At 35.7% G+C, this 25,281-nt stretch overlaps 1 protein-coding gene across 1 annotated transcript in view; it reads right to left on the bottom strand.

The window, feature by feature from the left end:
* Positions 1–8,907: 8,907 nt before the first annotated feature.
* LOC136036124 (uncharacterized) overlaps positions 8,908–25,281 on the bottom strand; it is a 50,842-nt gene continuing 34,468 nt past the window's right edge. The window contains exons 6-9 of the mRNA XM_065718143.1: positions 23,082–23,239; positions 18,359–18,499; positions 11,921–12,054; positions 8,908–9,121 (exon numbers count right to left, since the gene is read on the bottom strand). Of these exons, the coding sequence (XP_065574215.1) occupies positions 9,021–9,121; positions 11,921–12,054; positions 18,359–18,499; positions 23,082–23,239 (534 nt within the window). The 3' untranslated portion in view covers positions 8,908–9,020. The remainder of the gene's footprint in view (positions 9,122–11,920; positions 12,055–18,358; positions 18,500–23,081; positions 23,240–25,281) is intronic.

The following is a 25,281-nucleotide window of genomic DNA, read 5'->3' on the forward strand; positions in this document are numbered from 1 at the left end:
TTATCGGATGGCTTTGGGGAAGGGCGCGGATTGCTAGTTGCCCTCCAATCTCTATTGACTCTTAAAAAGTGAGCTATTACTTTCAATTTTCAATCAAATGAGTCACCTCTGAAGTTTATAGGAGCACTCCTTCCATAAGAGCCATATATGCCACCATGTTACAACTTACATCGCCTTCCCCATGGCCCTGAGGGTTTTATCGACACCAAAGTTTTTGTTATCTGATCTTTGAACTACTTTTAATAAAGATGCTATCTCAAAATTTTTGTCGAATGTATTTGAAGAAAAAGGGGGCCGGGGGCTAGTCGTCCTTCGATCACTTTTGACTCTTAAAAAGGGCACAAGAACTTCCGATTTCCAATAAAAAACGAGCCCCCTTCGAAGATTTTGTTACCACCCCTTCCATATGATGTGCCTATGGGAAAAAATAATAATAAATAAACAGCAAACATTAAAACCTTATGGCCTTTGCTATTGGCAACGCTATAGCTTTTCCCCTGATGATACAAACTAAGCAGCTCGTGGCAACGAACTGCTAGTAAGGAGTAAGTCAGGCCAATAATAATTGAAACTTTAAATGAATGACTTTTGATAGCTGTTAATGCGTCAAATGAATTGGATTTTAATACTAATTCAAAATATACAGATTTTATTAAATATTGAATATAAAATACTTTGAGCCTGAAAAAATTTGCCTGATTTTCGAACAATCGACAAAACACCCCCCCAAAAGGCAAGTAATATTAATGAAAATCACCCCATTAGATTTGACAGATTAGAGAAATCTGCCGTGGAGGTGTCAAGCTCCTATGTTTAAAAATGTAGAGTTAAGCATTTTTTCTCAATAGAAAGATCGTAGATGTATGTTTTTTGCCGTTGTCGATTTTTTGTGTTTTCTAGGGGGTGATCGTATTGAACCAAAAACCTTAGAAGATTAATAGAGAGCTCATCCCAAAGTAAATCAAAATGTCTAAAAACCTCTTAAAGTGAGCAAAAACACTGTGCCGCATTTAAGTTTTGTTTTCTGCCGTATTGTGTTACCAAACTTTGATTTTACCCCATAGAGGACCAAGCTGCTATCGATTAAAGATTCTCAGATAGCCAATTTAAAGGTATCGAAACTATAAATCGAGCCTCCCAGTTGCGGAGGAAATTAGGCCGTACGGTTGTGCATTCGTTCCTGAAAAGTCTAATGTCCATACAAGTAAAGGCATTTCAGGCGATACCCATTTTTTTGTGATGCTTGAAGACTTTTTGAAAATTCTCTTTAAACAAAACTATTGCCTGCTTATTTGAAATAATGAGCTCCAACAACTTCAAATTTAATTAGTTCTAACTTTGATTTTGACTTCTTGCTATTTTAATTAAATTAGAAAAAATACCGCTTAAAGGTACTTCAGAAGAAAAAACCTTCTGATGTAAGCCCAGTGGCGTACACGTTCTCGATTGTAAGGGGTGAACTGGTATCATGTACAGTAGTTTTCAGCTTTGTCAAGTGCTAGGGTAGTCAAGTGCTAGGTGCCAAGTGCTAGGAAATGGGTTACTCCCCTCCCCCGATATTTTCATCCTGTCAGAGTAAAAACTTGAGCTGCTAAAACAGTGGCGTCAAGCGCCATTATTTTTCTTCTCATTTTTTTTTTTTTTTATTAGGGCAAATGGGCTGACGGAAATACATGACATAAAATGAAAGAAGATCAGTCTCTGTCGCTAAAGAATAAAAATATTTTAATAATGTTATCGCATAAACCAGTCAGAAAAAATATTCACTCCGTCAGTAAAACCCTTTGCCCCCCACCCCCCCCCCCAAAAAAAAAAAATAATAAAACAATAAGAATTTGACTTATTGCAAATGCAAATGTGTTCAGCTGTTTCAGCGTAAAATATACAAATTATTGCATATTCGAAATATAAAAGTTAACTGAAATATTTATTTTTAATTTTCAGCTTACTCACTACACACATGGATATGGATAATTTGGATTTTAATTTGATGAACAGGGGCATGGAGAGGGTATAGAGGAGAGTATGGGTAGGGGTGAAGTACAAACTTACTTACTGAGTTAAAACAAAAAGCAGCAGAAAAGAATAAAACAAAAATATTATGATATACAACATATTAAGAAGAGCTTCATCTAACCTTTAAAACATGGAATCTTTTGCATTTTTTGATGGGGGTAGGGAGGGAACGCTCAAATATAACAATGGAAAGGGCTGATAAGCCAACTAATAACCATAGTTATGAATAAATTCAACTGTCATACAAGGGGCGGCTCTCATAGCGTCTATGCTAATGCTATTTAGATTTTTATTCAGGCACTGGTTTTCCCATATAGCAATCAAAATTGATCCGACTAAAATAATTCTCGATTTAAAGAATTGTTCGTCCATTTGCAATTGTGTTTTGAGGGTAGTTATTTGTCATGATGCGGGGACGAATGTTGATCTAGTGATCTTAGGGGTGAAGTAGTGGAAAAACGGACCAATTTATTGCTAATCATAAAGAGATAATTTTCAAACTGAGTTGAGCAAACCATATACTTTGTGATTGACGCAGTACTACCTTTTATAAAATATTGGATTTTTGGTTAAAAGATATTGCTTTGATCCCATTTATTTCTCTCCTAGGTGAATATGAAAAACGCATGCAGCACACCAAATAGTTTAAATTTACGTGTGCTTAAAAATCCAAATAATTGCCAATTGCATTCATCAAACAGTTTGTGGTAACGAGCTGTAAGTAAGGAGAGATCCGGCTCAACAGTAACATAAAATCTAAAAAGCAGAATTTTGATAACTATAGATAAATATATAAGTTTCATTATGTTTAATCTTACAATCAAAGCTTATGAGCCTGAGAAAGGTCGCCTGATTTTTGAAAAAGGGGGAAACACCCCCTATAAGTCATAGAATCTTAATGGAGATGACAAAATCAGATTCAGGATATCAGAGAGCCAACTGTAGAGGCCTTTGGGGATATCATGACCCTCCCACAGCTCCTGAGGAAGGTCTTTAAGTTAAAAAATTTGCCCATCGTTACGTTTAGTATTTGTTATTGGGAAATATGCTTACATTTTTCGGGGGGGGAGATTTTCTATTGGTCTGATTTTTCACGTAGATAATTTTACATGGGGAGGAAAAATTCCAAGGGGAGGTGAATTTTTCAGGGGAAATTTCACACTGGGGGAATCGGCCAGAATTCCTATAGGAAATTCCTCTTATGTCTGGCTTTCTCATTGCCGACTCAATTTTACGCGTGGAGATGTTAAGGTTAATTGTCCGGCGTAAATTTTACCGAGGATTGAATTGTCTAGAGAATAAATCCTTGGAGAGGAGAGATTTTTCCGAGGAGAAGTAGCCAGATTTCCTGGAATTATTTAAAGAACGATCAGAAACTAAATTAAAAAACAACCTTTTTAACTGAAAGTAAGGAGCAACATTAAAACTTAACATGAACTTCATGATGGGGGTTACTCCTCCAAAACCCCTCACTCTTTACGCTAAAGCTTGAGTTCGGTCCAAATTATTTCGGAACGTCTCTTGAAACACTATGTTCGTCTAATTAGAACAATAAGAAGTTTTTTTTTCATGGCACTTGGTATTAACCAAGTGACATATATCGATCGCAAATTCTGTCGGTCTGTCCCGGTTTTGCTACTTTAGACACTTCCAGGTAAGCTAGGACGATGAAATTTGGCAGGCGTATCAGGGACCGGCCTTTTAATTCGGAAAAATAGAAAAAATTAAGTATTTTTAACTTACGAACGGATGATCAGTTCTTAATGAAATTTAATGTTTGGAAGGGTATTGTATCTCAGAGCAGTTATTTTAAATCCCGACCGGATCTGGTAACATTGGGGGAGTAGGAGGGGGGAACCTAAAATCTTGGAAAACGCGTAGAGTGGAGGGATCGGGACGAAACTTGGTGGAAAAATCAGCACAAGTCCTAGATACATGATTGACCTAACCGGAACGGATTCGCTCTCTTTGGGGTAGTTGGGGGGGAGGTCAATTCTGAAAAATTAGGTAAAATGAGGTATTTTTAACTTACGAACGGATGATTGGATCTCAATTAAATTTAAAATTTAGAAGGATATCGTGTCTCAAAGCTCTTATTTTAAATCCCGACCGGATCTGGTGACATTAGGGAGGGGGAGTTGGAGGGGGAAACCGGAATTAATGGAAAACATGAAAATTGGGGTATTTTCATATTACGAATAGGTGATCGGATCTTAATGAAATTTGATATATAGAAGGAATCCCGGAAGACCGGGATTAGCTCTTATTTCAAATCCCGACCAGATCTTTTGACATTGAGGGGAGTTGGAAATCTAGGAAAACACTGGGAGTGGAGGAATCGGGATGAAGCTTGGTGGATAGAATAAGCAAATGTCCTTGATAAGTGATTGACGTAACCGTACTGGATTCACTCTCTTTGGGGGAGTTGGGGGGGAGGGGTTCAGTGATTTGGCGAGTTTGGTGCTTTTGGACGTGCTAGGGCGATGAAAATTGGTAGCCGTGTCAGGGAGCTGCACTAATTGACTTGATAAAGTCGTTTTCCCAGATTCGACCATCTTTGGTCGGCAAAACGCTTTTCTTCAAAATTGGCTGAACTAGCAAGGACGCTGATATGCTGCTTGTCTGTTATTCTTACTAATATGATAATTTTGTAATTACAGCATTACCAGCTGTAATTACAGATCTTACGAGCTAAGTAGTACCAAAAGGGTTTTCTGAGAGGGAGAGAGCACGAGGCTTTGGTTGGATATAATCATGTCAAACAGACAGCAGTCCATTTATAGGTTGTGTTTATTTTGTAGACTGTTACGCTAATACACTCTCTCTGATACGGTGATACGCTTTAGTTTTTCTGATACGCAGAACCTGATGGTGTGATTTTCATTAAGATACCTTGACTTTTTGGGGGTATTTCCGTCCTTTTTCGAGAATCCGGGAAATTTTTTCAGGCTCATAGCCTTCCGTAGTTTTCACTTATTTTTTATTAAAAAGTCATTAGTTAGACTCGGTAAACTAGTCACAGAATTATGTAGTAATCTTTTACTTTGTTTTTTTTTTCGCCTACTAAGATTCTCACCAAGGGCCAATAAGGAAGTTTATTGCTAATTCTTGAGCCAGAGCCTGTAGCTGGGGAGCGAAGTTAGGTTTTGCACTCTTTTCCTGATTTAACCATCTAGGGGGGAGTGGGGGCCGCTTAATTTGGGAAAAATAGAAAAAGTAAAGTATTTTTAACTTACGAACGGGAGATGGGATCTTAATGAAATTTGATGTTTGAGAGGATATCGTGTCTCAGAGCTCTTTTATCCTGATCAGATCCGGTGACACTGGGGGGAGTTGGAGGGGGAGCCTAAAATTTGGTAAAATGCTTAGAGTGGAGGGATCGGGATGAAACTTGATGGGGAAAATAAGCAGAAGTCCTAGATACTTGATTGACATAACTGGAACAGATCTGCTCTGTTTAGGGGAGTTGGGGGGGAGAGAATTAATTCTGAAAAATAAAAAAAATGAGGTATTTTTAACTTATGAAGGACTGATCAGATCTTAATAAAATTTTTAGTTTGAAAGGATAACGTGTCTCAGAGCTCTTATTTTAAATCCCGACTGGGGGGGGGGAATAGAGGAAGCCTAAAATCTTGGAAAATACATAGAGTGGAGGGATCGGGATGAAACTTGATTTCAAAAATAAGCGTAAGTCCTAGATACGTGATTGACATAACCGGAACGGATTCGCTTTCTTTGGGGATTTGGGGAGGGTTAATTCTGAAAATTAGAAAAATGAGGTATTTTTAACTTACGAAGGAGTGATCGGATCTTAATGAAATTTTATGTTTGGAAGGATATCATGTCTCAGTGCTCTTATTTTAAATTCCAACCAGATCCAATGAAGGGAAAGTTGGGGGGAGGGGAACCTAAAATCTTGGAAAACGCTTAGAGTGGAGGGATCGGAATGAAAAAGTCCTAAATACAGGATTGACAGAACCGAAATGGATCTTCTCTCTTTGGGGGAGTTGGAGGAGGGTTAATTCTAAAAAATTAGAAAAAATGAAGTATTTTTAACTTATGAAAGAGTGATCGTATCTTAATAAAATTTCATATTTAGAAGGACCTCGAAACTCAGCTCTCTTGTTTAAAATCCCGACCGAACCCAGTGCCATTAAGGGGGACCGGAAATCTTGGAAAACGCTTAAAGCGGAGAGATTAGGATGAAACTTGGTGGAAAAAATGAGCACAAGCTCAAGATAGGTGACTGGCATAACCGGACTGGATCCGCTCTCTTTGGTGGAGTTGGGGTGAGGGGGAGTAATTTGGAAAATAAAAAAATGAGGTATTTGTAAGTTACGAACAGGTTATCGGATCTTAATGAAATATGATATCTAGAAGAATCTTATGCTTTAGAACACACATTTTAAATTTCGACTAGATCTGACGACACTGAAGGGAGTTGGAGGGGGAAACCGGAATTCTCGGAAAACGTGAAAATCGAGGTATCTTACGAATAGGTGATCGGATCTTAATGAAACTCGATATATAGAAGAATCTTATGTCTCTGATGCCCTATTTTCAATTCGAATCAGATCAGGGGATAAAAGGGTTGGAGGGGGGAAACAGAAATCTTGGAAACTGGAAATCTTGAAAAACGCTTAGGGTGGAGAGATCGGGACGAAACTTAAGGGATAGAATAAGCACAAGTTATAGATACGAGATTGACATAATTGGTACGGATCCGTTCTTTTTGGGGGAGCTGGGGGTTGTCAATTTGGAAAAATTAATAAAATTGAAGTATTTCTAACTTAAGAACGGGTGACCGGATCTTAAGGAAATTTGATATTTAGAAGGAACTCGTGTCTCAAATTTTTTATTTGAAATCACGACCAGATTTGTTGACATTGGGGGGAGTTGGAGGGGGAAACCGAAAATCTTGGAAAACGCCTATAAATTTTGTAGATACATGATTGACGTAACTGGACTGGATCCGCTCTCTTTGGGGTTCAATGCTTTGGCGAGTTTGGTGCTTCTGGACGTGCTAGGAAAATGAAAACTGGCAGGCGTGTCAGGGAGCTGCACAAATTGACTTGATAAAGTCGTTTTCCCCAATTTGACCATCTGGGAGGCTGAAGGGAGAGGAAAAATTAGAAAAATTAAGGCATTTTCAACTTAGAGTGGGTGATCGGATCTTAATGAATTTTGATATTTAGAAGGACCTTGCGACTCAGGGCTTTTATTTTAAGTCCCGACCGGCATTAAGCCTCTGATTTTCCTTTTAAAGCAACCTATGGAATCTTAGAATGTTGCCAGAGCTCATACCATATGAGCTTTTGGCTCCTTCGACCTCTTCACAAGTGCCATATGAGCTTTTAGCTCTTGTTAAATACTAAAAATCAATAGTATTCAACAAGTGAAACAAGTGGAAACTTAAAGGCAATATTTTCGATGACCGCGGCAGAATAGCTTATAGTTATTTGGAAATGACGCAGCCAAGGAATGACCGGAACAGTGAGAGGGACCGCGCAAATTTTTGACTTCACTCATTGAGAGAAAATCACTCTTTTTGGGCCTTGATTTTCAATTGCTAGAGAGGTAGGTATTTGGCATTCCTGAGATGTACCTGTGAGTGAACGAATGCAGATGTTCTATTTTATATATATAGGGTTTCTAGAAAAGGATGAAACTATTCTATGCGTTTTAGCGCTTCATCTTTGTAAAGGCTAGCTGGCTACCCTCACAAATAGAACTTGTGACAAATAAAATTTTCCAAAACCTTCGATCAAAGAAAATAATTAAAATTGTTGGAAATAGAATCTTCGCTGTTCTGAACTCTAAAATCGGACAATTTTTTCCGCATGCCTTCTTAGCTGAAACTAAAAGGTTTGCAGCAGGCTGGCATATACAGAACGAATATAAAACATTAAGTAGCAGAAGAGTAACAATCTGATAAATTGAACCGCTTTTACTTCGACTATCAATAATAATACCTTGACTGTAATACCTTTGACTGTCAATAATGATACCTTAAATCTTGGAATACAAGAAACATACCTGGAATAAATAAAATATGATGAAATATTTGTATACCCAAATTAGCTTCAGTTTACTGAAAAAACTTAAATTCTACGTTGTAGAGAATGTTATCTTTCACCTTCAAACCAATTAAATACCGCAATGAATTTATTTATAACTAATTAAGGGTTCGAATGACCGATTTTCAACATTACATATTTCAACAATGACAGTTATCAATGTTTCGACACTAATTGTCATTTATTTCTTCGCAACACTTCTCTTGTATTCTGTCCGGTAGCCTTTATTTGTACTTCTTAGGTGCTGAATTTGATTTCGATCAACCAGCTCTTGCGACATCCTCGATGATAAATTTCGAACTTTTGCTTACTGAAGTGTTTTCTTGACTGGGTTGCGTCTGACACCTCAACCAAGAAAAACAACAAAAATCCTCTTGCGAGAGACAAACTAAGAACACCGGCCGTAAATGCGCATGCTCGTAAAAAAATATTACAAGCTAGTATATTAGCCCATAGTGTTTGTTGTGTACAATATAATGTCTAGTGCAGCGAAAATTAAATTTCATCTGGAAATTTTCTAGACGAACTCTTGGCCCAACAATTTTGGAAAACAAATAAAACGAGTTACCTTCATTCTAACCTTCAAGAGACAAATAGTCAAAGTCATATAGTTTCTAAGAGTAAAGCCATGATACTGTCACTGCTTTTTTTTTACAGATATACAACTATACCATTATTTTAACCTTCTAAAACATACTTTTTTCAATCTGGGCTGTGGTAATAGTAATTTTACTACTTTCATTACCACGTTAAAGCCCAAAATATCTTGTTCTTTTCAAATTCTTTTTTTCAAAACTTAAACATGCACACATGATTTAGTCAAAAGTAGAATGTATTTGCAGTGTATAAAGCACTCAGTCTTAATGATTAAATTATAATAACTTGAGGCTATTGAACAGAAACTGCATTCATCTTAGAAAGAAAGGCCTATGGTGCATACGTAAACACGTATATACGGTCAGCAGAATAACCAGCGGCAACTATTTCTCGGTAACCATCTCCGTCAAGATCTGCAATTGCCATTTTCCCTGAAAGAAAGACAGTGCATTGAGTCCTCAAGTAGAGTCCGCATGAAGTAACTCCAGTCCACAAGGTCCATATAATGTGTTGGGGATCAACAGGCAAAGGGTAGTAAATCGAAGACGTTTGATGATATTTAGGTGGTTCTTGAGTAAAATTAAATTAAATAATTTCTGTTTTAACTGAAAGTAAGGAGCAACATTAAAACTCGAAACGAAAAAAAAACTATTCCGTATGTGAAGGGGTTAGCCCCCTTCTCAACACCTTACTCTTCATGTTAAAGTTTTTAGCACATTTTATAATGCTTCCTATTCTAATAAAACGGCCCTTGTGTTTCAGGAGTCGTTCTTAAAAAAATTTACAAACAGTCAAACTTTACCGTAAAGGGGAATTAAGAAAGGGGGAAACGCCTTCACATGCAGAATAATTTCCGTTCTTTTTGATTTTTAAAGTTGCTTCTTACGGTCGGTTGAAAAAACTTTTTTTTATTATTTAATTTCTGATCGTTTTTCAAAGAATCCCGGCAAACCTTGCTCACCCTCCATGAAAAACTGTCTCTCCTTACAAGAAATCCTTCTTAGAATCTTCATCCCTCATATAATACACCCCTTCCCCTAAAATTACCTCTGGAAAATTTCATCTTCGCTGAAAGTTCCTCAAGAACACCTTCACACATGAAATGGAGTCGCCAAAGAGAAATTAAGACAATTAATACGAATTTTATAAATGAAATATGGCAAATTTTTCCCCGTGTAAAATTTCCTTTGGAAAGCTCACCGCCAGAAATATCCATCCCAATAGAAAATCTCCCCGTAGAAAATACTCTTTTCCCATAGAAAATCCCCCTCAAAATATATATGTATATTTCATAATAATAATACTATATATAAGCAATGAACAAAGTTCGTAGCTTATTGTCTTACCCCAAGGGTTGTAGGGCCTAAGTCATCTTCAACGACGAAGTTATTACATCTTTCAACTATGCTAAACAAAATGGCTACCTTAAAATTCATATCGGACGTAGGCAGATATCGGACGTAAAAAAAGCAGCGTAGGAGGGGGCTAGCTGTCCTCTGATATTTCTGGTCACGTGAAAATGGTACTAGAACTTTTTATTTTTGATCAAATAAGCCCTCTCTCGATCTTCTAGGCTCATTGATTGATACAATAACTCCCGAGAAAAAAACAAAAACAACAAAAGATCATTAAAAACGCATCCATGATCTTTCTTCTGGCAAAAAAAAATACAAAATTCCATATTTTTGTATATAGGAGCTTGAAACTTTTACAGTATAGTTTTCTGATACGCTGAATCGGATGATTTGATTTGTATTAAGATTCCTTGAATTTTAAGACCTTTTTCGAAAATCAAATCGAGTTTTGTTTTAATTTCGAAGGGTGCAAGGGGTGTGGGCTGGTTGTCCTCTGATCACTTTTGACTCTTGAAAAGATAATTAGAACTTTTAATTTCCAATCAAATGAGCCCCCCTAAAAATTGTATGCATCAACCCGTTCAATAATAGCCCTATATGCCCGGGGCATAACTTACAACCCGTAACCTCGGGTACTGTGGATTGTGTCAGCCCTGGGGGCACTGTTATATGATCCTTGAACTATTTTGAATAAGATGGTCATCTCAAAACTTTGATCAGATGCATTTGGAGAAAAGAGGACGTAGGAAGGGGACTAGATGAACGCCAATAACTTTTGACTCTTAAAAAAGAACTACAACTTTCAATTCTTAATAGATTGGGCCTCCTCCAAAGTTTATGTTACAACCCCTTCCACAACAACCTTATATGCTCCTGGGTAATAGCGTGCAACTCTTGTCCTCAAGCTCTAGGGGGTTTAGTCAACCCTGAAGGCATTGTTATATGATCTTTGGACTATTCTGAACAAAATTATTGTCTCAAAATTTTGATTGGGTTCATTTTGGATAAAGAGGGCATGGGGAGGCTAGTTGCCCTCAAATCACTTTAGTCTCTTAAAAAGGCGTTAGAACTTCCAATTTAAAGTCGAATGAGCTACCTCGGAAGTTTATAAGCCCATTACTTCCATAAAAACGTTTTATGCCCCAGAAACATATTTTACAATCTTCGCCCCAAACTTAAGGATGGGAGAGGGTGTTTTAGAGGTGACTACTTATAGTTCTAATCATGCAGATGAAAAATTCTTGATTTTAATCACTTAGGTTTAAACAGAATGCAACCTGCTTACTCAAATAAAAACTTGGTGACGAGAGGATTTCGTGGATATCGAGGCTAGTTAGACTGGATGGTCAATTCTCGAGGAATATTCTACCAGAAGTTAGCCCGACACGCTCTTCTTCAACATCCAAGCTTTTCCTTCTAAGTGGGGGTTAAATCAGTGTCTACAACAGATGTGAGTATTAGGTCAAAGAGTTTGATCAGCACGATGGAAGACTAAAAGCTTGAGCCTCATCCCAAATAAAGAGAGACTTTTTTGTTAGATTTGAAGACTCAAGACCTCACTTGAGTAAAGCTAGTCCATGCTATAAGACACGAATCTTGACCTCCAACCTGGATGTAGCAAATACTATCTTTACGAAGGCCGAAAGATGTGCCTCCAGCCAAGAAAAGAAATGCTAGTTTCATTCAGTCTTTGGGAACCCAAACAAAGCGAGGACTTATTTGTAGGGGCTGAAATTCTGAGCCACACTGAAGCAAATTTCTGTTAGAACTTTTCCTCAACCCCTAGCCTTGCGGCCCACGATTACCCTTTGCAGGCTAAAACGATATTATATCTTTTTGTATAGAGCTAAAAATTGTTTTAACGTGATATGTTACCTGATGTTGTTGCTTGAGTATCAACCAAAATCTGCTTTTCATACGTCCAATCAGTTGGATCTTCGGACAGAGGTCGCAATATATATACCTTTCCATCATCGTCACCAGATACTGTTAGCCAGGGCTTATGCTGCCTAAAAATAAACTTTGACATTTAATCAATTATTGACTATCTTCATATTTGAAAAAAAGAAACTTTAGATTACAGCTTTTTAAGGGATTTCAGATTCCTGTTTGGGATTAACACTTGCTGGACCTGCAAGTAAACGCCCAAGATAACTTGTTGTAACTGTTAATTTTTATTTGACCATGGCTGATTTTTTTTTTAATTGAGGCATCCTATCTTCAATCCAGCATTAAATGCCCAAGTACAACGCACTTCAATTTTTATTCGAATGCAGTCAAGCTAATCTGAAAGATAGGATTTAACCTTAACAAATAGCAAATGTTTAGAATCGACATGAAATATAGAACATTTCAATATATATAATTTCCTTACTTCCGTTGTTTACAATTAAATTTTACATGGACGATATTGAAAACTACTTTGTCATTTACTGTCGTGAATAGCACGATAACCTGATCGCGCAGCTAGAAGCTGCATGACTTCAGCTAATTCTTTCACTGAACATGGGAAACTTTTCATACCACAATCAGATTATCCCTTTGCTTAGATGAAGTGAAATAAATACCAGGGGTTTGCCAACTTTCAGAAACCATTTAAGTCAGGTGCAAGTGTTATGAAAGCGTGGCAAGCATGGGGTAACTGTTCCACGAGTGGCAAAACTGTGCAGCACATGTTGCGCTCTTAGATATGTGTCAGGTGGTAGAAAATGGGTAACCCCATGATATGCATATATCATTCTAGATTTGTGACCCGCAAGTTAAGTAATGACAAGGGAGAATGTTACTTAGACAATCAGATTTTACTTCACCCGATGAAAAAAGATTGGGGGGGGGGTAAATATTTCCCTTTTATTGTTTTCTGAATTACACTCGTAAAGTAAATTTGTATGCTCGGCCAACTTATGCATAAAATCAATAAGATCATTGGGCATATGCACTTGGAAAAATATACCATTAATATCTTTTTAAGACACAATGATCAAAGCAGTCTTTTTCTCTTTTTATAAAATATCTTAGAAAGACTTTACGTTATTTCTCCTCAAATCACCCATACGAGCTGTAATTAGAATAGCATTTTGTCGTTTTTACATATGAAAATGCGTTATATTCTATTACACCTTACATTGCAGTTCAGTTTTAAAGTTTGGACAAAACATAGCTCATTACAACTCTTTCAAATATGCAATACAAAACAGAACAGACAACACACTCACAAGAAACAGATTTCATTATCGTGCAAATCAAGCCCAGTGAAGCTCATCCTCTGTCCATCAAACAGTTCGTGGTAACGAACTGTAGTAAGGAGCGACCCGGATCAATAGTAACCAAAACTCTAAAAATGGAATTTTTATACCAATACCTACATCAAAAGAATTGCATTTTAATGCTGATTTTAAATATATAAGTTTCATCAAGTTTAGTCTTACCCATCAAAAGTTACGAGCCTGAGAAAATTTGCGTTATTTTAGAAAATAGGAGGAAACGCCCCCTAGAAGTCATAGAATCTTAACCAAAATCACACCATCAGATTCAGCGTATCAGAGAACCCTACTGTAGAAGTTTCAAGCTCCTATCTACAAAAATGTGGAATTTTGTATTTTTTGCCAGAAGGCAGATCACGGATGCGTGTTTATTTGTTTTTTTGTTTTTTTTTTCCCAGGGGTGATCGTATCGACCCAGTTGTCCTAGAATGTTGCAAGAGGGCTCATTCTAACGGAAATGAAAAGTTCTAGTGCCCTTTTTAAGTGACCAAAAAAATTGGAGGGCACCTAGGCCCCCTCCCACGCTAATTATTTTACCAAAGTCAACGGATCAAAATTCTGAGATAGCCATTTTATTCAGCGTAGTCGAAAAAACTTATAACTATGTCTTTGGGGACGACTTACTCCCCCACAGTCCCCATGGGAGGGGCAACAAGTTACAAACTTTGACCAATGCTTACATATACTAATGGTTATTGGGAAGTGTACAGGCGTTTTCAGGAGGATTTTTTTGGTTGGGGGAGGGGCTGAGAAGAGGGGGATATACTGGGGGAACTTTCCATCGATAATTTTTCATGGGGGAAGAAAATCTCCATGAAGGGAGCGCAGGATTTACTAGCATTATTTAAAAAAAAAAAAAACAATGAAAAAATAAATATGAAAAAGTTCTTTCAGCTGGAAGTAAGGAACAGCATTAAAACTTAAAACAAACAGAAATTATTACCCATTTGAGGGGCTCACCTCCTCCTAATACCTCGCTCTTTACGCTAAAGTATTTTTAGTAATTTCAACTATTTATTCTACGGCTTTTGTGATTCTGGGGTCATTCTTAATGAATTGGGACAAAATTTAAGCTTCAATGTAAAGAGCGAGGATCTGACAAGGGGGCGAACCCCCTCATATATGTAATAAAAATATGAGCATACAAAAGGTATTTACGTAAGCTAATTTATAAGTTACGTAAATCTTTTACTAATAAAAATATTCGTACAAAATTAAAAGTTCTAGTTGCCTTTTTAATTAACCAAACAATCGGAGGACAACTAGGCTTCCTCCCCCGCTCTTTTTTTCTCAAAATCATTCGATCAAAATTATGACAAAGCCATTTAGCCAAAAAAAAATAAAAAATGCAAATTTTGTTTTAATTATTCCTCTGCGGAGAGCCAAAATCAAAACATGAATTGATTCAAAAACGTTCAGAAATTAAATAAATAAAAAAGTTTTTTTAACTCAAAGTAAGGAGCGACATTAAAACTTAAAACGAACAGAAATTACTTCGTATATGAAAGAGGCTGCTTCCTCATCAACGCCCCGCTCTTTACGCTAAAGTTTTTTACTGTTTTAAAAAGAAGAATTGTGAGACAGAGTCAAACTTTAGCGTAAAGAGCTTCTTTTTAAAGGTTTGTTGTGGGGCAAACAGCACAATATTATACCATCGAAAGAACCATAAACAATACGCTAAGTCACGAAATACATACAAAATAAACGAAAAGGAAAATATACACTAAAATACAGTAAAGAATACTTATAAAACGGATAGTAATAATGGCTATAGTGATAACCAGAAACAAAGAAAATAGTGAAATCAGAAAGTACAAAATCAGCAGTAAAATATATAAAAAAAAGACGAGAATTCTAATAATTGGAAAACTCCTCAAGATAGTTTTAAAAGAAGAGAACAAATATATCAACTGACATAGAACTCAAAAGTGAAATAAACTCAAAAATGCTGAATAAACTAAAATCAAGTTTATTTTCCGCAGTTACGTGCTCTAGAGACAAAAGGCCTGTATCTGTGTAGAGGTCGGATGATTTTTAAATTAAAATCAAGTTGCCATTAAAACTGGATTATTATTGCCATTAACTGGAGATAAACCAAAGACAGAAAAACTGAGCGAGAGGCAAAGCTGCCATAAGCCTTTTCACGACTGTATAAAAATGATGTCATTTTAAATTGTTGATAGAACGTCTATTACACATTCACCCATCCTGGGGCAGAGCTAAGGTAGATAGTCATAGAACTAAGATATGATCCTAGGAAACCTAGGAGGATGAAATGTTTCTTTTATAGCTCTATTCTGAGAAGAATGAAGAGCTGTGTAAGATATGGCAACAGAGAGCTAAGTAACAATATGACAGATATGTAAGCACATAAACATGATGCAGGGAAAGCATTGTATCAGAGAGAAGATAAGAATTCTTGCGCCACAACATGGCTGACTGCCTATGGACAAGGGAGCGAATACGGATTATATGGGTTTAATGAGCAATCAAGATTTAGAGTAAGGAGCTTTGCGTATGTGAACTAAGGTATGGTATTACTTCCACATTGTAGATGGACAGTAGGAATAGGCTCAGATATTTGATTTGGTTGCTTAAAATACACCCTTGTACTTTTTGGCTGCTCAGTATCATACCATTCTTTTGACTCAACAAATTAGACCTGTCGAGTAGTTTTTGGGCTTTGAATGTGGTTGAGCAGAGACGGTCTGTAATGTAAACTAAAACAAGGGGAGGCCAAGGACTGACAGATCCTTAAGGAAAACCTTTGTTCATACCAGATGGTAAAGAAGAAACAGATTTCCAATTGATGCATAATGGTACCTTCAAAGCAGGTAATACTTGAAGCATTCGCCAGGTACTCCATGCGAATCAAAACACGAAAGCTTTCTAAGAACAACCATACAATCAACAACGTCCAGATCCTTAGAAAAATCTAAGGAGATATCTAGGACACGTAGAGCATTGTCTCGACTGATGCTCAAAAACTCAGTTGTATCAATGAAAACTTGCAAGGTTGGGAGAGAAGGCCAGACACCATAATGATGACATGAACGAAGGGGGCTACAAAAATCAGACAGCACTATACGTAAAATAAGATACTTTGCTTTAAAATTCCTTTTCAAGGGATCTTTGGCGCCATAGGAAGAAGAAAAATGGGTCTTTAATTACCAATAACCAATGAAATAACCAATGAGGCATGTCCTTTTTTATGTATCGGGATAAATTTGGCTACCTTGAAAATTTCAAATACTAGACATAAGAGACAAAGTGATCAGATTCACAGAGGGCTCTGAAATAAGAAGAATTTTTTAAAGATTGTATCTAAATTGTGGCGATCACAAGAGAACAGAAGTAATGACTGATTTGTTAGGAGAGTGTCATTTAGCACTTTATAGGGTGAGACCGCTGCGGAAGGCTGGATCGGTAAATACCGTACCGTACCTATCATATAAATATGGTATTTATCGATCCGTACGACTCAGATAATGTGGTTATGAGGACAAATTAAGTTTGCTTTGAGACAGAGCTTCATGAATAACGGTACATACTTTATGAAAATTTCCCCTACAGTTCTGGATTTTTTTTATACAAAATACTGCTTTTTTGCAAAACTGAAAATATAAGTAAACAATTTGTATATAGCCCATTTCTAGCGAAGTGACCTATGTCACGATTCTGACTGGTCACTTTGACTAGGCGTGTCCTCCAGTGCAAACATTTTACAAGACTTGTAGTCACCCAAGGATATTTTGGGGCAAAGCATTTCTTCCGTTTTTACAGTGGTGAATGCCACTGTTGCCACTGTATGTCTGTAGGTGACTGGTAAACAGAACAGCTGATTCACAACAGATACACGAGACATATCTTCAAGTGGAATAGGATAAACGAATTATGCCTGTCGCTGTAAAACAGGTAAGTCCTTCATTGGACGTTAAACCAGCTCAATGTAAAACCGGCTCACTTTGTTCTTCTTGGGATGGCTTACCATCAGGGGATATGACACATGAAAAAAAAATCGGGAAATGGCCAGATAGGTTCAAAAGAACTCGGCCCAAAGAAATGTTAAGGTTAGAAGTATGAGAGATAAAAATATTATCAATTAGACTGGCGTACCCCTTGATTTGATCTATTATAATAGAAATAATCGCAGTTGGAAGAAGGCCAGAAGAAGAAACAACATCAAAAAATAATAACTCGCATTATCAGGCCCATTTTTAAGTATTTCAGTGAATGTCATCAAAAATACAGACTCGTTTTTTAACAAAATGACCTATGCATGGCAGTCATTCAAAAAGATTACAAAAAATATCGGTGGAGAATGGGAGCAGTTAAATAAAGGTGCAGAAGTCACAAGATGTGAAGTTACAACGCGAGTTAGACATTGACTCGATGACTGGTCCTCAATGTGATCAGTACTAGTACAGTACAATTAATATTAGCATAACTGAAAAAAGGAGAATTGATGAAAGATAACTTTTTTCAGGAAAGATAATCTGTCTTATCCATCATTAAATAAAACTGGTAATAGTGAAATGAATAAATCTTAATTTGCTTGGAAAAAAAATACGGGAATTCAAACTGGGTAATTTTTGTTCTTCAGTTGTTAAAGCCGTACTTCAATGGTGTTACGTGACATTTTTCTCATAATTTAATATACCCCTCTACTTCTACCTAAGCTGAGCATGCAGAAATAAATACACTGAATTGTTTTTCAGGTATCTCATTTCGATTTTTAGACATTTTAGCCTTTATATTTTTCAGGTTTTTTTTTAATAGAAGATTTTCATTCCTTTGCTTGAAGACTAAGGAATAAATATGTTATACGCTTGAAAATGGAAAAGAAATATGTAACAACTTATTTCAGTTGAAAACTTGAGATCCACTTGAGTTTTCACACTCTACTGTAAAATCCATGTCATGTAAAAAAAAACTTTTTAAGAAGGCAGGTCACCTTCCCATTACCAACTTTGTCTTTTAAACTCACCTTCCATCATCAAGAATCCCATTTTCATATGCCAAAGAAGGATAAAACGGTTTTTAAGCTTACCTTCCATCATCAAGAATCTCATTTTCATATGCCAAAGAAGGATAAAACGGTTTTGGTGATCCAGGCGACATGCTTTGACCTCCAAATATATAGTTTGGTTCAAATCCGTCAGCTATTGTAATTCGGTTCCAGCTTCCCTCCCTAGATTGGCAATATGTTCAGAATTACTAACTAGGTTAAAAGTTGCTTGGTTGCTGAAACAGCAATGTAGTAATCAGATTTACAAAGGCAACGACTTCTCTTTTTGTCTTTTCTTTCTTATATAAATTATATAACCGATTCATAAGAGCGGGATTTCTTACAACCTTAGCATGATCAGAAAGCTCAATTAAGCCTTAGATTTTTTAAAAGTTTTTTTCGCATTATTTGTGTTACTTAAAACCAAAAGAAAAACTAAGCAAGAGGCAAAAACTCACAATGACAGAAAACAAATTGGACATATAGAAAAAATATCTTACTCATATATAAGTATACTTTGCAAATTCATCACAAAACAAAAGTATAAAATACTAACCTTGCTGGAAACATTTTACTGTCTCATATCCTTACCAAGATAGAAAAAAAGTAAGAAAGAACATACACTAACGAAATGTTTAAGTCAAAATGTTTCTATTTGATCTCAATACTCTCATAATGTGAATAAAATATAAACGAAAATGCCCTTTACGAACCGAATAGTCTGACAATTGATAAATTAATAATATATTGGACAGGCTTTGTGTTTACCATGCAAAGTTTTGCGTCTTATAATGGTTTTCCTGATTGGTTACCCTCATCTGCTTTCCTCATTTTTCTAAATAGGTTCCAACTTCTAACTGTCTTTATCAAACAGTTCGTTGTAACGAACTGTAATAAGGAGCCACCCGGCTCAATAGTAAACGAAACTCTAAAAACAGAATTTTGATGCTAAAAGATATATCAAAAGAATCGGATTTTTATGCATTTAATCTTTGTCATCAAAAGTTATGAGCCTGAGAAAATTTGCCTTATTTTGGAAAATAGGGGATAAAAACCCCTAAAAGTCATAGGATCTTAACGAAAATCACACCATCGCATTCAGCGTATCAGAGAACCGTATATAAAAATTTCAAGGTCCAATCTTCAGAAATGTGGAATTTCATATTTTTTGCCAGAAGACAGAACACGGGTGCGTGTTTATTTGTTTGTTTGTTTTTGTTTTTTTTTTTTCCCAGGGGTCATCGTATCGACCAAGTGGTCCTAGAGTGTTGCAAGAGGGCTCATTCTAACGGAAATGAAAAGTTCTAGTGCCTTTTTAAGTGACCAAAAAAATTGGAGGGCACCTAGGCCCCCTCCCACGCTTATTTTTTTCCCAAAGTCAACGGTTACAAATTTTGAAATAGCCATTTTTTTGTTCTGCATAGTCGAAAACCATAATAACTATGTCTTTGGGGATGACTTACTCCCCCACAGTCCCTGGGGGAGGGGCTGCAAGTTACAAACTTTGACCAATGTTTACATACAGTAATGGTTATTGGGAAGTGTATTGACGTTTTCAGGGGGATTTTTTGGTTTGGGTGTGGGGTTGAGGGGAGGGGGCTATGTGGGAGGATCTTTCCTTGGAGGAATATTTCATGGGGGAAGAGAAATTCAATGAACAGGGCGCAGGATTTTCTAGCATTACTACTAAAAAAAAAAACAATGAAAATATAAACATGAAAAAGTTTTTTCAATTGAAAGTAAGGAGTAGCATTAAAACTTAAAACGAACAGAGATTATTACGCACATGAGCGTTTCTAAAAATACTTTAGCATAAAGAGCGAGGTATTTAGGAGGAGATAAATACTTCGCTCTTTATGCTAAAGTATTTTCAATAATTTGACTCTTTGCCACAATTCTACTTTTTAAAACAATTAAAAACTTTAGAGTAAAGAGAGAAGGATTGCAGAGAGGACAACCCATTTCATATACGGAGTAATTTCTGTTCGTGTTAAGTTTTAATGTCACTCCTTACTTTCAGTTAAAAAAAATAATTTTTTTTATTTAATTTGCCAGGAAGCAGATCACAGATGCGTGTTTATTAAGATTGATAAAAATAAAAATTTTCTTTCATTTACCCTATTTTAATTATTTTTCTTAGGTTAACGTGTATCACCCTAGGGTCATCGTGAATTTCTGGCATCATTGTGTACTATGCAGACAAAATAGAAATAGTTCGGTACTGCCGACATTTTGTTTATACTTGGCTGTTAAAGATAAAGTGTATTTGTGCTCTGATTTTTTTTTTTTTTTTTTTTTTTTAATGTTCTGACAGTGGTGTCAGTCTGCTCTGCAAAAACAATATTAACTACCAGCAAAAAAGGATAATGAAAGCAGTGGTAAAGGGATTCACTGCTTAGAAAGAAACTTTTACTTAATTTGTGAGATGATAACTAAGGTGTCATTTTTTTTAGTTCAAAACTCCCCAACCTTCGTTGGTCTCCAAAATTTCTAGTCTTCTTCAACATTATTTGGTACTTAGTAGTGGTCTACTCAATTTGAGCTGAAATTTCGACTTTTCTTGAAAATGAAGCTGTTTTTCAAGCTATTGTCTTAACAAGGACATTGTAAATTTTGGCAATATGTTGAGGTAAACCTTTTCCGTAATTAACATCTACTGCCTAGTAGGTTTTGTTACTTTTTCTTAGTCAGTTCTCCCAGTCAAGTTTAATTCATTTTCATGCTTTACCATCAATAGTAGTTTTCTAATTAGGGAACTTGATTATGAACAATTTATTGAGTTTTCTCCAATTTTTTGAAATTTGAGAATGATTTGCGTCGTCAAGTCTACTACATGACTATTATTTATAAGCAATAAGAACATGTTTAATTAAGGAGTTGAGTCAGGTACCAAACGCTTAATGGTTAATTAAATCTTTGGAAGACTTCTTGGATTTCTGTGGCTAAATTTATCGGTTCTAAATTATTCATTTGCGATTCATTTAAGCTACTTTTTAGTTAGAACATTGATTTAAGCTAGATGTGGGTCTTAGACTTGAGTGCTATGATTTATTCGAGTACTAAGTACTTTACCTGTTAGGATTTGGCTGCTTAATCCTCCATTGAACTTAGTAGAGGCCCTTTATTATTGAGCAGTGACACTTTTGGTCCTTTCCCACTATTTATATACATCCCTTTAAAGAGTTGTTTATCGAATACTGAATTATTTTATTTTTAGTTTGACATCACACCATATATATCGCTAGTTGTTTTATCCTGATTATATGTTGTATTGTATGCGCTAAATACAGTACGTATGCTTAGGTTGTGATGCAAACAATAAAACAGTGCGTGGTAACGAACTGCAAGTAAGGAGCGATGCGGCTCAATAGTAACCCGAACTCTAAGAACTAAATTTTGACATAAATATATAAAATTAAATTAAATTAAAACTATATAAAATAAATCAAAAATAATGGTACCCATCAAAAGCTACGAGCCTTAAAAAATGTTTCTGATTTTGAAAAAGGGGATAAATGCCCCCAAAATATCAAGTGATCTTACTGAAAATAGCCCCATCAGATTTTGCACACCAGAGAACCCTACTGTAGAAGTTTGAAGCTCCTATGTACAAAAATGTGAAAATATACATTCTTTGCCAGAAGAAAGATCATGGATGCGTGCTTATTTGTTTGTTATTTTGTTGTTTGGGGTGATCATATTAAACCAGTAATCGTATATTCTTAGTAATTTTAAAAGAGCTATTTAATCTAATGAAACGGCCTTTGTGATTCAGGAGTCATTTTGAAAGAATTGGGAGAAAATTTGAACTTTAGCGTAAAAAGCGAGGTACTGGCAAGGGGCGACCTCTCTCATATACGTAATAATTTTCATCCGCTTTAAGTTTTAATGCTGCTCCTTACTTTCAGTTGAAAAAACTTGTTTTGTATTTATTTTATCTGTGGTTAAAACAGACAATTCTCTCTTTTCGTATTCACAGGTACTGTTTAGCCATAACAGTGAAAGCTCAGGTCCCGGATGTTATTCGGAAATATTGAACAATACTCAGTTCAACTTAATAGAATTAAAATTTATAATTTCAACTTTAATAGAAATTAATAGGTTTAAAGGAAGCTTCTAGAGAAAAGCCCCGAAAAGAGTACAAATTCACTCTTTCAGAGATCTTGAGAGTTTTCATTCCCAAAAGTGGTCGTCGCTATACAAAATTTTCATGGTGTTACCAAGAGATATTGCAAAATTTTCATGCATGTAAGCTAGAGATATTGGCATAAGTTCTCGGGTATATAAAGTGATTCCAAAGGCATAGTTTTTGAACCGTTGGACTATGTTGAATAAAACAGCTATCTCAAAATACTTTTTATGTATCTATTATTGTCAAAACCCTGTTTTTTAAAGTTTTTGGTTACTACTGAGTCGTGTCGGTCTATATTTATTGTTCTTTAAAACGAAATTTTGGATCATAAACTCATGCAGGGTTTATGGAGCATCAACAACTTTCTTTTTTACGGAAAATTATGTTTTGTGTTTATATGTGTTATATTTTGTGTAAACATAAGTTTGTTTATATCGTTCATTGTAATTTTTTAGTTTAGGTTTTACTTTTTCATCCACTTTAGTTTATGCCCGTTTTAGGTTTGATTTAAGCAAATTTCTGCTTTTCATAGGTTTTGAATTTGCCGTTAACTTTTCTTGAAAAAATATTTTTGAATTATTAAAATTGATAAAATTGTTTTTACAACATAAAAGGAAACAAGGGTAAACTTACGGGAAAGAGTCGGGGATTTCATAGACATAAACACTCCCAACTTTGATGCTTGTGTTGTATGCGGTAGCAAGAAATTCAATTTTTCCATCTCTGTTGAAATCATCAACATATACATCGAAAACTTGACCACAGGTGTCGTCAATGATAATTGATTGAATCTAAAATCGTTAAAAGAAAATTTATGTCATCATTTCAAGTAAACTATTAAGAAATATATAGCTCGAGTTACGATTTGGAATGAGGAAAATTACATCGAAGAAGGGGCTGTGACTCTGTTCCCATATACAACCCCTATATAGCAAACTCCTGGCATTTGAATAGCCACAACTTTTTAAAACTCAAAGGCGTGAGTTTTGATGGAAATATTTACTCAGTTGGAGGTGCGTGGAATTACTTGAAACACAACCTTAAGTCATATTTTTTAAAACAGAATAAAATATTTCTTCTTCTTATTCTTATTCTTCTTATAAGTATTACTGCCCTTTTTCTTTAACTGTTTCTCGAAGGAAAATAAGACCGATATTCAAGTAATAGATTTAGTAAAGATCCATTTAGTTGCACTAGTTAAACCAATTAAAAGAGAGTTTTTCAGGGGAAATTAAAAAACGAGTTTAAATCTTAAAACGAAAAAAAAACCAGCTAAAGTGAATAAATGAAGCCTAAAACGAACAGCAGTTAACTTGACAATCAGGCCAAGTATATAAACAAACAGAAATTTGTTATGAATAGATAAGTAAATCTTAGAACAGTTGTAGATTAAAATTAATAATCTAGACAATATAAAAAACTTCCGCAAATAACGACAGAACCTACCCCACAATTGTTCTAAAGGTTATATTGTCATTTAGATTCTACTGAAAATTAAAAAGACTACCTCAAACCTATCTTATTTTTAAGTTTTATTTGAGGTGGTAGTTTTGAACCCTTTTCAATGAGATAAAATGGAAAAAAATTAAGGATGAAAACAAAGCAAAATATAATTATTCTTGTACGCATTTGATGAGCCGCAGTTATATAAAACAAATTTTTAAGTTATACAGGAAAATTTAGGTTGGGTGAAGAAAGGGATTTCCAATCATAAAAATTAAAAATGTATGTATGACTCGGTAAGGGTTTCTGCAAATAGCAAGAACCCCAATTTTCTGCTAAAAAAAACTAATAAATGGGGAGTGGGGTTTTGTTTGAGAGGATCAATGGGTCAACAACATGGTTCAATCATTAGATTCAAAATTTTCAAAAGGTTCCCGTTGAATTTAGCAACAACATGCAAATCTTTCTGCAAAAAAGATAGTGTGAGCGATGGAGGAGAAATATTTCCACTTTGTACCTCCAGTAATACAATTTGAAAGGCTATAAAGTTAACGATGGGTATTTGAAAGATCATGAGACTACTTCAAACCTCCAATCATGCAGACTGAAAATTGGCTTGTGCCTCCAGTTTAAACAAAATTACAAATGTCTAACTTTCTGACAAAAACCGGCCAATGGCTAACAAGGGGAAATGCCTTAGGCCCGCTTTGTGACCCTATTCATTCAAAATTAAGGCAGTAGTGTTGACTAATTAAGTGACAGACTAATGTGTCTTCCATGCATGTATAATTTGAAATACACCTTTATATATTAAGTAGCCAGAAAATAAAAAATAAGAATACACTGGAATCACAGCCGTTGTTACTAAGTCGATACTGCTTCTCTCACTCAAATTTTGGCTAATTTAGATTTTTCATCGTATTTGCCAAATCCAGCAAAGCTGGAATTCTCAGGGTTGTTTTCGCACGGAGGAGGGATTCTCCTCAGAAAAACTTCTCCTTGGGGGAATCATCATCAGTAAAAATTCTCCTTGGGGGAGTTTTCTGTGGAACTAGATATCGATTGGGGAGATGGAGGATTTCCAGGAAAATTTGCCACCTAGGAGAATAAAGGCAAGACCTGAAAAACGATCAGAAATTAATTAAAAACAGGTCTTTTTCAAATGAATTTATGCTAAAAAGAATTTTTCAGGCGGAATTTTCCGCAAGAAATTTTCTGATGCAGAGGGATTTTTAACAAGGATGGGATTGTTCGGGACAATTTCTTGTAGGGAAGGATTTTAAGCGAGAGGAACTTTCAACGGAGAAATTTTTCGTTGAGAAATTTTCCCTAGAGTGGAAAGTGGATTTCCCGGGAATATTTTAAAACGATCGGAAAGAAAATAAGAAAT

Source organism: Artemia franciscana, chromosome 15 (genome assembly GCF_032884065.1).
Source record: "Artemia franciscana chromosome 15, ASM3288406v1, whole genome shotgun sequence".
Lineage (NCBI taxonomy): Eukaryota > Metazoa > Arthropoda > Branchiopoda > Anostraca > Artemiidae > Artemia > Artemia franciscana.